Source organism: Heptranchias perlo, chromosome 34 (genome assembly GCF_035084215.1).
Source record: "Heptranchias perlo isolate sHepPer1 chromosome 34, sHepPer1.hap1, whole genome shotgun sequence".
Lineage (NCBI taxonomy): Eukaryota > Metazoa > Chordata > Chondrichthyes > Hexanchiformes > Hexanchidae > Heptranchias > Heptranchias perlo.
The window spans coordinates 10,657,279-10,670,954 of NC_090358.1; the positions used below are offsets into that span (position 1 = coordinate 10,657,279).

The following is a 13,676-nucleotide window of genomic DNA, read 5'->3' on the forward strand; positions in this document are numbered from 1 at the left end:
TTACTCTTGATTTTCTTACCTCGTTCCTGGAAGCTCCGAACTCTCTACACTCCGACACTCCGCCCTCGATTCCAAACAGGTCCGCTCCTTACCTCAGGCGCTCCGATTGAGGCCTACTCCCCGGGCCTCGCTCTTTATTTAGTCTGCGCTCCTGCGCTCCGCCATCGACTCCAAACAGGTCCGCTCCTTACCTCTTCAGCTGGAAGACCAGCAGGTTTCGGGCGAACCAAAGGCCTTCCTTTACCAAGTTGATTATATATAGTAAAGTGCCTATTTCATCGCACAGCAGGCCAAAGCCTGTTCCATAGAGCCTCCTCAGTCACAGACAAGCCTCCAACCTTTTCTGTCAGAGTGCTGCCATAGCTTCAGATTTAACCAATCTTGGCTCTAATATTTCTCACCATTTTGAAAACAAATTTTAAAAATACTGAACATAGGTTATATATTCAGTCTCGCTTTCATTATTCATTCCAATATAAATAGAGAAAAGGGTAAAATTAGGGAGAGATTTCTGGAATATTCTAACTGAATAGAGCAGGCTTTTGGCTGGATAGAGAAAGCAGTCATCTGTTACTGGCAGTGCCTGGCGTGCTGAGGCACATGTTTCAGAATTGATTTTGCACTGTGTGTTTTGAGCAGGAAAATCTGTTTAATACTGATCGGTTATTCAGTGAATCTCTGCTCCATGTGTTGCTGACATAAGTTCTATTTGAAGGTGTTTCTCCCTGCTATCCATGCAACCCGTTGTTGCCCCCATTTTTCTCCCCAAAAAAGAAAGACTTAAATTTATATCACAGCTTTCACGACCTCAGGACGTCCCAAAGCGCTTCACAGCTTTGAAGTGTAGCCACTGCATTTCCCATTTGAAATGGTGAGATGAACATCTTGTCCTCGGCCCTTAATAATGCTACTCATAGTTGGCAGCATGAGCTGCTTGAGAGCCTGGTGGAAGTTTCCCATTGCCCATCCCATTTTCCGGTCCTGATTTCATCCAGAGTATGCCCAAGATTGGAAATCAGCTGAATGGGGAGGGGGGAATTGACTTGGTGCCCTGTCTTTCCATGGTGTACCAGGACTGCTATCCAACAGAAAGTAAGTTTCAATTGTCCACGCCATCAGTCACCAGTAGCTATTGTTTCAGAGTTTAATTCTCTGCCATGTGTCACTTTGGGCATAACAAAGTGCAACATGGATGACAATTTGAATCTCTCTCCTCTTCGAGGCCCACACATCTGGTGAGTGTGTAGCGTGGGTGTCCAGAAAGTTCTCCAGAGATGTGCTTCATTCCTGCAATGCCACACTTTGTAACTATGGCAACGGTATTTTAATGAGCATAATTCTGTTGACTCGAAAAAAAACAGACTTTGACTCCCTTTTTTCCAATGCCAGCCCAATCAGCTTTGTTTGGAACCTGTGAAGATTTGGGGACCTGAATGGTGTATCTCCTGTGCTGGGAATGGTGGCTGCTCAGAGATTTCAGTGCCATGCTAAAAGCTTCATTTGGACGAGAGTCATGTAACCAGCTGTCCCTCTCACAGACTCACAGCCAAGCCATCGCCATACGCTGGGCACTGCACCAGTTGTCACTTTATTCTAACCATTTACCTCTCCTACGTTAATTATATTTCTCATGTGTATCTTAAGACTTATGCTGGAAAGATTGTGTGTATCATTTTATTCAACCCAAGTGGCATTTTAATAAAAATAGGTTCCACCTAGCCTGTAACTCATACCTGGACATCCGTTGTTCTATACAAACCATCCCAACCCTTCAGTTAGATTCCTGTAGCTCACTCCTGGTATCCCTTATTCCATATATAACCCATCTGAAACCTTGAATTACATCCAAGCCTGCAAGAAATTCCTACCACTTTCCCAGCTGAGAGCATTTGCAGGGAGCCCCACCTGCTGGGAGCCCCATGGGAAATCACAGGGTGCTGCCCACTATTTATTACTGCATGGTCTCGGAAAATTGGCCCCTTTATGTGATACCCATGGAAGGCGATATGGGAGGAATGGAATTCAGGACTTTGGCATTTGACGGGCTACTCAGCAGCAGACTGCTGACACCAGCAAATGATGAAGATCCTGAGATGACAGCACATCGCAATGAGGATGTGGGAATGGATTGTGTTCAGGATGTGTGGGTGGGTTCGTGTGAAAGGGCGGGGGTGTATCTTAAACAAACCCCCTTTTTGACATTACCATTGTCCTTTGATATACGAGGGAAGGTAACGTTTTGTTTTGAATTTAATTTAAATGTTTGTCATTTTTAACATTGCTGTCACGTACTGCTCATCCCCAGCACACTGTGGCAGTTGAAAGGTTCTAATTAATCCAACAGGTTTATGTGACAAGTGGCATTTTTACTTGATTTGTCTGACAGTGTTTAAGAGCCCTATTGTTGGGAATTTCTGTTTTATGGAGAGTGAATTCCTTAGTGTAAGCAGGTGCCGGTTAGAGGGTGTTAGAAATGGCTACTAACAGGGGAGGTACCAGCTGCGATTCTACAAGGGGAAAATGTTTGAATACTTTCAAGGGACTAAATGATGATATTTAATGCCCAGTGTGCTGTTCAAAGATGTTAAAGCTCAAATGGAGCTGCTAGCTGCTTGTGGGGTTCATCTGAGAGAGTCAAAACAGAAGCTAAAAGAGCTGAACACATCACGAAGGACCCGGGTTTGATCCCTGATCTCTGCTGAGTTAGCTGATCTTGCTCTCCTGGCTGGCCTCCCATCTTCCACCCTCCGCAAGCTTCAGCTTGTCCAAAACGTTGCTGCCCGTATGCTAACTCGCACCAAGTCCCGTTCACCCAACACTCCTGTGCTTGCTGACCTAGATCCACTCCTGGTCCAGCAACACTTCGAATTTAAAATTCTCATTGTGTTCATATCCCTCCATGGCCTCACCCCACCCTATCTATATAGCCTCCTTCAGTCCTAAAACCCTCTGAAATCCTCCAATTCTGGCCTCTTGTGCACCCCTGATTTCCATCGCTCCACCATTGGCGGCCACGCCTTCAGCTGTCTAGGTCCTAAGCTATGCAATTCCCTCCCTAAACCTCTCCGCCTCCCTAACCCTCTCTCCTCCTTTGGGACGCTCCTTAAAACCTACCCCTTTGACCAAGGTTTTAGTCACCTCTCCTGATATCTCCTTATGTGTCTCGGTATCGAATTTTGTCTGATAATGCTCCTGTGAAGCACCTTGGAATGTTTTACTACATTAAAGGCGCAATATAAATGCAAATTGTTGTTAACTGGTTCAGCAGTAGGGAGTGCTATACTTGGTGTCAATTTTCCTGGACTAAGAAATGGAAACATCAGCCGGGGACTCCTGCTTCTGATCATTTCCAGTGACGCCTGCTGGAAAGTGCCTCTGTGTGTGTGTTTGTGTGTGTGTGTGTGTGTGTGTGTGTGTGTGTGTGGACATTGGGTGAGGACAGGATCAGGCCCACTTCTGATGTCCCCTGTGGTTGAATACCTTGCTGAGATTCAGTGTCTAGGATCATACCTGGAGAATGACCACTTAGGTGTAGATGAGTGGCAGCCAGTACCCTTGGATACCCTTGATCAGTTCCATTCGCAACCCCTCAGATAATGAAACAGTCCGTGCCTGCATGCAGCAAGACCTGGACAACATCCAGGCTTGGGCAAGTAACATTTGCGCCAGATAAGTGCCAGGCAATGACCATCTCTAACAAGAGAGAGTCTAACCACCTCCCCTTGACATTCAACGGCATTACCATCGCCGAATCCCCCACCATCAACATCCTGGGGGTCATCATTGACCAGAAACTTAACTGGACCAGCCACTTAAATGCTATGGCTACAAGAGCAGGTCGGAAGCTGGGTCTTCTGCAGCAAGAGACTCACCTCCTGACTCCCCAAAGCCTTATCACCCTCTATAAGGCACAAGTCAGGAGTGTGATGGAATACTCTCCACTTGCCTGGATGAGTGCAGCTCCAACAACACTCAAGAAGCTCGACACCATCCAGGACAAAGCAGCCTGCTTGATTGGCACCCCATCCACCACTTTAAACATTCACTCCCTCCACCACTGGTGCACTGTGGCTGCAGTGTGTACCAGCTATAAGATGCTCTGCAGCAACTCACCAAGGCTTCTTCGACAGCATCTCCCAAACCCGCGACCTCTACCACCTAGAAGGACAGGGGCAGCAGGCGCATGGGAACACCACCACCTGCACGTTCCCCTCCAAGTTACACACCAACATGACTTGGAAATATATTGCCGTTCCTTCATCATCGCTGGGTCAAAATCCTGGCACAATGGGAGCACCTTCACCACCCGGACTGCAGTGGTTCAAGAAGGCAGCTCACCACCGCCTTGCCAGCGACTCCCATATCCTATGAACGAATAGAAAAAACCTATCCCCCAGTGAGATTCAACACCTCCAGGAATTGAGGAGAAAAGGGAAGAGAACTGGACCTACCTCAGTAAATGAACAGCCCATCGCCCGCCCTTAATATTTGAAACTGCAGCATATCTGGACCTTTTAGTCAGGCATTTAGGAACTGAGAGAGTTTTATCATCCTGCTCATTCTCTCGCCATTCCCACCGTTCTAAGAGTTTGTATTAAGAGAGGCCTTAACAATTCAAAGTGAGTGGGAGGCATTGCCTCATTGCCCGCTTTTCTTTGACAGGAAATCCTTCATATCACTTCCTAGTGAATCCTAGTGAAACGCAAAGGCCTTTTTAAATGAAGCATGTGAGAGAATTAACTAATATTCACCCTTTTCCATAAGAGTGTGTGTGATTGAGTGGGTCGCTGTGTGTGTGGTGATTGGGTTGTTAAAGGGATGATGGACAAGCGAGTGTGTGTACAGACACTGAGTGGGCAGTGTGTGAGATTGGGGAGCACTGCGCAAGATTTTGTGTGTGATTGATTGAGTGGGCATCTGTGTATGTCTTTTGATCCCTTCACGGCCTCCCCTGTCCCATCTCTGTATTCTCCTCTATCCCTACAATCCCCTCACCGACCCCAATCTTTCTAATCCTCTGACTCTGCCCTCTTGTGCAGTCCCCTCTCCATTCACCCACCATTTCACGGCCATGCCTTTAGCCACCTCGGTCTCATTATCTGGAATTCCCTCCCTAAACCCTTCTGCCTCTCTAACTCTGTGTCCTCTTATAAAACCCATCTGAAAACCCACCTCTTTGACCAAGCTCCTTCTGATCTCTCCTTCTTTGGCTCGGTGTCATTTTTCTCACACCTCTGTGAAGCGCCCTGGGAAGTTTGTCTACCTTAAAGCTCCTATTTAAATCCAAGTTGTTGTTTTTGAATGATTTGTATGTGAGACAGGGGAGTTGTCTGTCTGATTGATTAAGTAGGTTGCTGGTGTGTGTGTTACTGTTTGTGAATTTGTGTGTGTGTGTGCCTGTGATTGTATGTGTTTCTGTGTGTGTGTGTGATTGCGTGTGTTTCTCTGTGTGTGTTACTGTTTGTGAATTTGTGTGTGTGTGTGCCTGTGATTGTATGTGTTTCTCTGTGTGTGTGTGTGTGATTGCGTGTGTTTCTGTGTGTGTGTTACTGTTGTGAATTTGTGAGTGTTTGTGCCTGTGATTGCATGTGTTTCTCTGTGTGTTACTGTTTGTGAATGTGCGTGTGTTACTGTTTGTGAATTTGTGTGTGCATCTGTGAGTGTGTGTGTGTGTGTGTGTGTGTGTGTTTGCTTGCCTCTAGATGAATGAACTCTAATTTCATGTTCTTTGGCATTGCAAATAAACCAGAATATTTTGGAATGTCACACTGTAAAGAGAATGTTGAACCATTGTGTGATGGATTGCCTGATGTTAGAGTCTGCTTTGTGTGTGCACAGCCTCTGTGTGAGAGACCATAGCACTGTCATGCAGACATTGTGTGAACTAACGTTGGTCCCACTTGTTTAACTTCAGTCTGAAATGGTCCCTGGTGATAGATTACTTTGTATCAGAGCCTCCTATTCCAATTCATTGAGCATTGAGGGTTTTTGAAACACTGGAAGTTGTAACACAGGATACATCACTGCTCAGGAATGTATAATAACCAGATTACACAGATTGGTTTATAGCAACTGCTGCATCTGGGCCCAGAGACAAATAAATCCTCACAACTTTCATTCTGAGCTCAGAGGTCAATGACCTGGGAACAGATTCATTCTTTACATGTACCACTGGCCATCATCTTCTGCTCCCTACTTCTGAGTTAGAAAGAAAGAACTCGCATTTATATAGCACCTTCCACATCTTCAGGGTGCCCCAAAGTGCTTCATAGCTAATGAAGTACTTTTTTGAAATGTAGTCACTATTGTAATGTAGCAAATTTGCACACGGCGAGGTCCCACAAATAAGAATGAGTTAAATGACCAGATAATCTGTATTAATGGTGTTGATTGATGGATAAATGTTGGCCAGGACACCAGGAGACCCCCCAAATCTTGTTCGAGTAGTGCCGAGGAATCTTTTACAACCACCTGGGAGGCCAGATGGAACCTAAAGTACCAACCTAGATTATGTGCTCAAGTCTCTTAAGTCTCTGCAGCTTGAAACCCTGACCTTTTGCCTCAGAAGTGAGAATGCTTCCACTTAGCCAAGGCAGACACCTTGAAAGGGTTTCTTCAGACCCTGAGAAACTATGTTTTGTGTTTGTATAAATGGTTCTCTGGCGACAGAGGATAGAACCATGAGCCCAGTCCACATCTGGATCTCACAGAACCAGATGGCTGAGTTTTTGGCCTGGCTTCTTTCTGGAGTCTGCACAGAAATAAAATCATAGAATGACACAGCACAGAAGGAGGCCATTGGAACTTTAATCAGGAGTCACCCCTCAGGTTAGGAGACCAGTAATAGGACTTCAGGTTGGGACACCAGTGGGAGTCAGACTTCAAGTTCGGGCTAGTCCAGGGGGTGGGGTAAGGATGGAACAGGGTCTGAGATAGGGAGTTGAGTAGAGGGTGGGTGGGGCAGGTAACGGTATGAGGCGGGGGTAAGGAAGGCAGATGGGAGCATGGCGAGGATTAGGGTTAGGATGTTGCAGCGGATGAGGTAGGAGGTTAGTTGAAGGCTGAGTTCTGAAGTTTGCTTGGCTGCTGATGAAAATTTATTGCAAACCTCTTTTGTCGCAACAACTAATCAATGCCTCTACATCCTGAGATACTCAGCTAGGTGGAAAACACAGACATTATCTTTAATAACAGATTTTTGATATCCAGTTTACATTTTAGAAATTACAGACAGTCGATTCCTAACCCAAATAAGAAGTACCCTCCCTCCCCCATTCCCACTGTGACTGTAGTGATTAGAGAGTCTGGGACTGATTGTATTATGTGAGAGTGCAGCAGCTTGCACAGTATTGGCAAGGAGGAAACATCATTGATATGGAACTAAATTGCAGTGATGGGAAAATTGATTGAATCGAATTTCTTCAGTTAAATAACTGTGAGCTGGTGTGGGAAAGGTCCTTGTGTATTAGGGTGGAATTTGAGAAGCAAATCAGAGCTGGAATCACTGATCGAGACCAGAGCAGCTGTTTATCTGGCTGTCGGATACAGATCCATTGCCAGTGATTTAGCGGCTGTGCATGTAAAGTATGGCCTGACAATAGCAGAGACCATCTTAGGATTCCCAAACCATTGCTCTTAATATCCTTTCATTTGTGTCAAGTCAATCCCTGCTTAACTTTCCTGCTGCCTACATAAATTCAGAGATTTCATGAGGTGTGCTTGCTAACAGGGCTGTCTGTGTGATTGAGTTTCTGTGGGTGACTGTCCTTACGCATATGTTGCCTACAGTCCTGTATCCACATGACTGCTCTGAGTGGCTCTACTGTGTTGTTGCTGTATATTTAACAAACTATTTTACAGCCCAAGAGGTGACTGCTTTTTGTATTTGTAGTTTGAATAACATTGCACAACTGATCCTGTTAACACCCCTTGCAGTTTGATTAATTCTAGCACAATCTTTTTGACAAGCTGAAGAGATGCAAATCGTATGGTTCCTGCTGTCTCATGTTTCTCATTTAATTTCTCCGATGCTTTGTCAGCTTTATGCACTTTGATTGCTTCTCCTGTTTTTTCGTGGCCTCCTCCTGACCCCCCCGCCCCCCCCACCTCCATCCCCAAGCACCTCCCTGCCAGAGCCTTGACTATGTCCACTGAATGGAGCACTGTTCTGTGCTGGCATTCAGCCTGGCAAAAGGTGTGTGTCAGATTTAGTGGGTGTTAGTGCTGGCAGTTCCTGACATGCCGTCAACAGCGACCCCAGAGTAAGCTTGCCAATTCACTCTGGGAAGACCTGGAAATTGTGTTTTTCTAGTGGTCAAACTTAGCACATTTACACACTGACTCAAGGATTAAATAAATGCATAATGCTGGTAATACATGCCGGCATCTGCAAAGGGACTGCTTGGAGTGTGGACCCTTCGCCCGATTAGTTACCCTGTCTTTTCTCTTCATGTGTATTTCTGGTACTTTCTGCTTTTATTTCAGATTCACAGCGTTTACACTTTCCTCCTCTTTCAGTTTACTCTGAGATGGTCACTGGCTTTCTTCGTATCAGGAGCTGACAGCACTGACACCCACTGAACCCACGTCTCCGGTCAGCCAAGTGGAGCGAGTGTCTTTGCCTCTGTTCCGTTTGCCGTCTTTTTATTGTTACATCCTAAGAGCGTGCAGACTAATTCTTGCCCCTCCTCCCCTGAAGATGCTGATTGGTGCTGAGGTACACTTCCTACGGGTTCCAACTGCCCGCCAGTATGTTGCCCGAGTGACCGTTCTACATTTGTGAGCCCAAAGACCCTGCGGGGCATTACAGCTGAGTCCGATCCTGTCCTCACCCAATAGCCACACACTTTCCGGCATGGGTCACTGGATAGTGTTCAGGAGCAGGAAACCTCCTAACCCAGTAATCAGGCAACAGCGATCAGGAGCAGGATCACTTCCCTAACCCAGTAATCAGGCAACAGCGATCAGGAGCACGAACACTCCCAACCCAGTAATCAGGCAACAGCGATCAGGAGCAGGATCACTTCCCTAACCCAGTAATCAGGCAACAGCGATCAGGAGCAGGATCACTTCCCTAACCCAGTAATCAGGCAACAGCGATCAGGAGCAGGATCACTTCCCCAACCCAGTAATCAGGCAACAGCGATCAGGAGCAGGAACACTCCCAACCCAGTAATCAGGCAACAGCGATCAGGAGCACGAACACTCCCAACCCAGTAATCAGGCAACAGCGATCAGGAGCAGGAACACTCCCAACCCAGTAATCAGGCAACAGCGATCAGGAGCAGGATCACTCCCAACCCAGTAATCAGGCAACAGCGATCAGGAGCAGGAACGCTCCCAACCCAGTAATCAGGCAACAGCGATCAGGAGCAGGATCACTTCCCTAACCCAGTAATCAGGCAACAGCGATCAGGAGCAGGATCACTTCCCTAACCCAGTAATCAGGCAACAGCGATCAGGAGCAGGAACACTTCCCTAACCCAGTAATCAGGCAACAGCGATCAGGAGCAGGAACACTTCCCTAACCCAGTAATCAGGCAACAGCGATCAGGAGCAGGAACCCTTCCCTAACCCAGGGGTCACTCGATAGTGATCAGAAGCGGGAAACCCTCCTTTACCCAGGGCTCACTGGATACAGATCAGGACAATGAACCCCTCTCTAACACAGGGATTACTGGATAGTGATCAGGAGCAGGAACCCTCCCAACACAGTAGTCAGGAGGAGGAACTTCTCCCTAACCCAGGAGTCAGTGGCGAGAGTACAGGAGCAGGAATCCTGATTTCTTTGTTTCCCTACTGGGGAAGAAAGATGTTTTCTGGATCATCGCTTGGCCTCATCTGACAAGTTTGCTCTGGGGTTGCACAAGACCTTTGCCATGGTAACCAGCAACATTAGCACTTCTCTAAATTTAATGTAAAAGCAGCTTTTTGCCAGGTAATGGGGGCTTTACTCTATACTGTATCTGGCCTGGGAGTGCTTAATGAAACCAAGTATATGTATCTAACCCACGCTGTTTGTCTCAACCTCAGGCATTCACTGTATCGGTTATTCTGATCTCGTAGATGTGCAGCATATCAAGAGGAGAGACATTGTTCTGAAGCGAGAGCTCGGTGAGGGAGCTTTTGGGAAAGTTTTCCTGGCTGAAATTTACAATCTGAGCCCAACCAAGGACAAGATGCTGGTGGCAGTTAAGGTGAGTGTGTTGTGTGTCCTGGAGATGACTCTTCATTCACCTCTTTACTATAAAACCTTGTTAGTTTATTGCAGACTAACCTCAACAGACATTACAACTTGATCATAGAGGACGTTGAGGAGGTTCTGGTCAGAGAACCTTCCCCCGAGGAAAAGGGACAGGGAGGAGAACGTAAATTCTGGTTCATAGAAGCAGACCTCAGTTAGCTAATCAGAGGGGACAGTAGGGATAAGCATGGTCAGGGCTATAACCCAAGTCCCTCAGCTGATAGGAGTTGAGGCGTCATTGGGAAAAGATACATTACGTCATAAAACATTACACTTTACCCAACCAAGCAAAAGATTCTTGCAGATGACACCTGAAAAGTAGTCCATTTCCAGCCATTGATTGGGTTCTCCTCCTTGAGATATCAAATATCTGTCAGACCATCACCATCACAGTATTCCTATGTGTTCCACTGCTTTTTTCCTGTACACTTTGATTCTGTCAGAGACAAAATGCCTCATTGAAGTCCCTTAACGATGCATCAAATTGAGTTCAGATCTTAACAGCTTATTCAAGCATTCCTTTAATCTTTTAATCGCTTCATGACTCAACGCTCCTAAATTCCCATATTAATCTTATAGCCTCCTTCTGAACCCTCTCTAGTAATAAGATTCCTTTTGAAGCAGGTGAATAAAACCGGACACAGTATTTTGGTTTCACAAGCTTAATATAATCTCTAAAACCTGGGTGCCCTGTGCTGCTGTTGTATGCCAATGTTCTCAGCTCTCCCCTGCTCTGTTACCTCCTGTATATTTCCACTCAACGCACATACCACATAACCTTTCACTTGCCAAATTTTATCACTTGATATTTACCTGTGTTAAACTGCATCTGCCACTTCTCTGTCCACAAAAAACAACCTGTAGCTTATTTTAACTGACTCTGCCCGGCGTAAAAGGGGTAGTAGTAGCCTGACAATGGCATTGGGTCACCAACAGCCCTGCTAACACTGGCGTTCCAGCCGCTGCCATCTTGGGTAGGGTGCTCGGAGGGGGCGGCCGGAGCGCCCGCCTATTTCAAGCGGGAGGCCAATTTTAATATGCAAGTGAGGTACAAAGGAGGCCAATTGCAATTATGAGGGATAAATGAGCAGAGCGTGCGCCATGCAGCATTGAGCGGCCTAACCGGAGGTCTTCGAAGCTGGAGGCTGCTAAACAAAAACAGCCTGAGGAAATTTTTAGCTTGCTCCTCCTGGCCACACAAAAATACCCCAGCCCGCTGCTGGCCCTCACCAGAATCGCATTTCTTCCCCCGCCCCAGCTTCCAACTATCTGCCGGCTTTGTGCAGGAGTCGAACAATCTCTGCCTCCCTCCCCAATCGGGGAGCTGCCTTGGGAGAACTGGTTTGGACTCACGCAGCTGGCCGGCCACATGCAAATAAGGCCTGAGTCTCCAAACAGCTTGGACCTCATGGCGGTTTCGGTTGGGGGAGGGGGGGGGGAACGGGTCCAACTCCACCCCCTGTCCGCCCATTATGAGCCTAAACTGAAAATGGGCACCCACATCTCCAACTCCTTTTCATTTTGTGCACGTGGGTTCTCATCATTTGCCACTGCTTCCATTTTTATGTCACCTGCAAAATTGAACAGCCTCCAGTCTTCAAGTCACTTAGACGTCACCTCATCCCCCCTTCTCTAACATCCCATCTGCCCATCACCCCATCCACCACCTTATTCCATCTCATCTCATCCCATCAGTAATTTCTATGTTTGAAAACAAAATTTTAATTCGTGCACTAATTGATTCCATTAAAAAGTTCTCAGGAAGGGCAGATAACTTAAGGACAATGCTTGTGACTTGCATCCATTCATTCTTCCCAAAATCCTCCCTATCAAGTATATAAAAAAAAGAAAGACCCGCATTTCTAAAGCACCTTTCACAACCTCAGGACGTCCCAAAGTGCTTTATAGCCAAATAAATACTTATTGAAGTGTAGTCACTGTTGTAATTTTGGAAATGCGGCAGTCAATTTGTGCACAGCAAGATCTCACAAACAGCAAAGTGATAATGACCAGATAATCTGTTTTTTAGTGATATTGGTTGAGGGATAAATATTGCCCAGGACACCAGGGAGAACTCCCCTGCTTTTCTTCAAAATAGTGCCATGCGATCTATTACCGCCACCTGAGAGGGCAGACGGGGATTTCGGTTTAACATTTCATCCGAATGCCGGCACCTCCGACAGTGCAGCACTCCCTCAGTACTGCACTGGAGCGGCAGCCTAAATTTTTGTGCTCCAGTCTCTGGCTCGAGCCCCCCCCCACTTCTGGCTCAGAGGCGAGTGTGCTACTAACTGAGCCACACTTGACACTACATAGATATATAACACACCTGGTAGAATAGAAGGGACAGTGGATTAAGTAGACAGCCAACTGACTCTCTCTCTCTGTCCCCCACCCCCAGACTCTGAAAGATGCCACTGTCTCTGCACGGAAAGATTTCCAGCGAGAGGCAGAGCTCCTCACCAACTTGCGACATGAGCACATTGTGAAGTTCTATGGTGTCTGTGTGGATGGTGACCCTCTCATCATGGTTTTTGAATATATGAAGAATGGAGACTTGAACAAGTTCCTGAGGTGAGTGTGTAGCCTGCAAGCCATGAGAGCAGCAGTGGTGTATGACAAAGAAAAGATAACAGAGAATATCTTTAGGCAATTTTGAGAGTTGCTAATTTAATTTTTTTCAATGCCTTACATTTTCTAAATTCTTAATTGTAAGCATTCAAGGTTAGATAATAGATTTTAATTTAATTGCAGAACGTACAGCGGGGGCTAGTTTCAAAATAATTGCATTAATGTAAATGTAATTCAGCACCTCTGTAAATGGTTTAATGCTTTTCCCTGATTCATTTTACTGCATGTTTTGTTTGTGTGTCTATGAGGCTCTTACAATTGATTGGAGGGAGGGGCTTATTCCAGAGGATTGACTGGAATGGTTCCCTCAGTGAAGGAAAATCCGGACAGAACACAGATAATCTGGGTTACTGGTGATGTAAATTAAATAAATATCCACCCAACAGACTCCCCCTTATATTAGGTGCACTGTCAGCGTGCAGTAACTTTATGGTCGGTTTGCAGCCAGCGCTGGTCAGCTTACAGTGACTGTCCAGTCAATTGTGGTCAGTTTACAGACAATGTCCAGTCAGTTTGTGGTCAGTTTCTAACGAGTTTACAGTCACTGTCCAGTCAATTTGTGGTCAGTTTACAGACAATGTCCAGTCAGTTTGTGGTCAGTTTCTAACGAGTTTACAGTCACTGTCCAGTCAATTTGTGGTCAGTTTACAGACAATGTCCAGTCAGTTTGTGGTCAGTTTCTAACGAGTTTACAGTCACTGTCCAGTCAATTTGTGGTCAGTTTACAGACAATGTCCAGTCAGTTTGTGGTCAGTTTCTAACGAGTTTACAGTCACTGTCCAGTCAATTTGTGGTCAGTTTA

General features: G+C 46.1%; 1 protein-coding gene across 1 annotated transcript in view; it reads left to right on the top strand.

Annotated features, from left to right (window-relative positions):
* Window positions 1-13,676, top strand: part of LOC137301583 (NT-3 growth factor receptor-like) — a 372,567-nt gene that overhangs the window by 304,850 nt on the left and 54,041 nt on the right. The window contains exons 13-14 of the mRNA XM_067971136.1: window positions 10,066-10,196; window positions 12,645-12,817. Of these exons, the coding sequence (XP_067827237.1) occupies window positions 10,066-10,196; window positions 12,645-12,817 (304 nt within the window). The remainder of the gene's footprint in view (window positions 1-10,065; window positions 10,197-12,644; window positions 12,818-13,676) is intronic.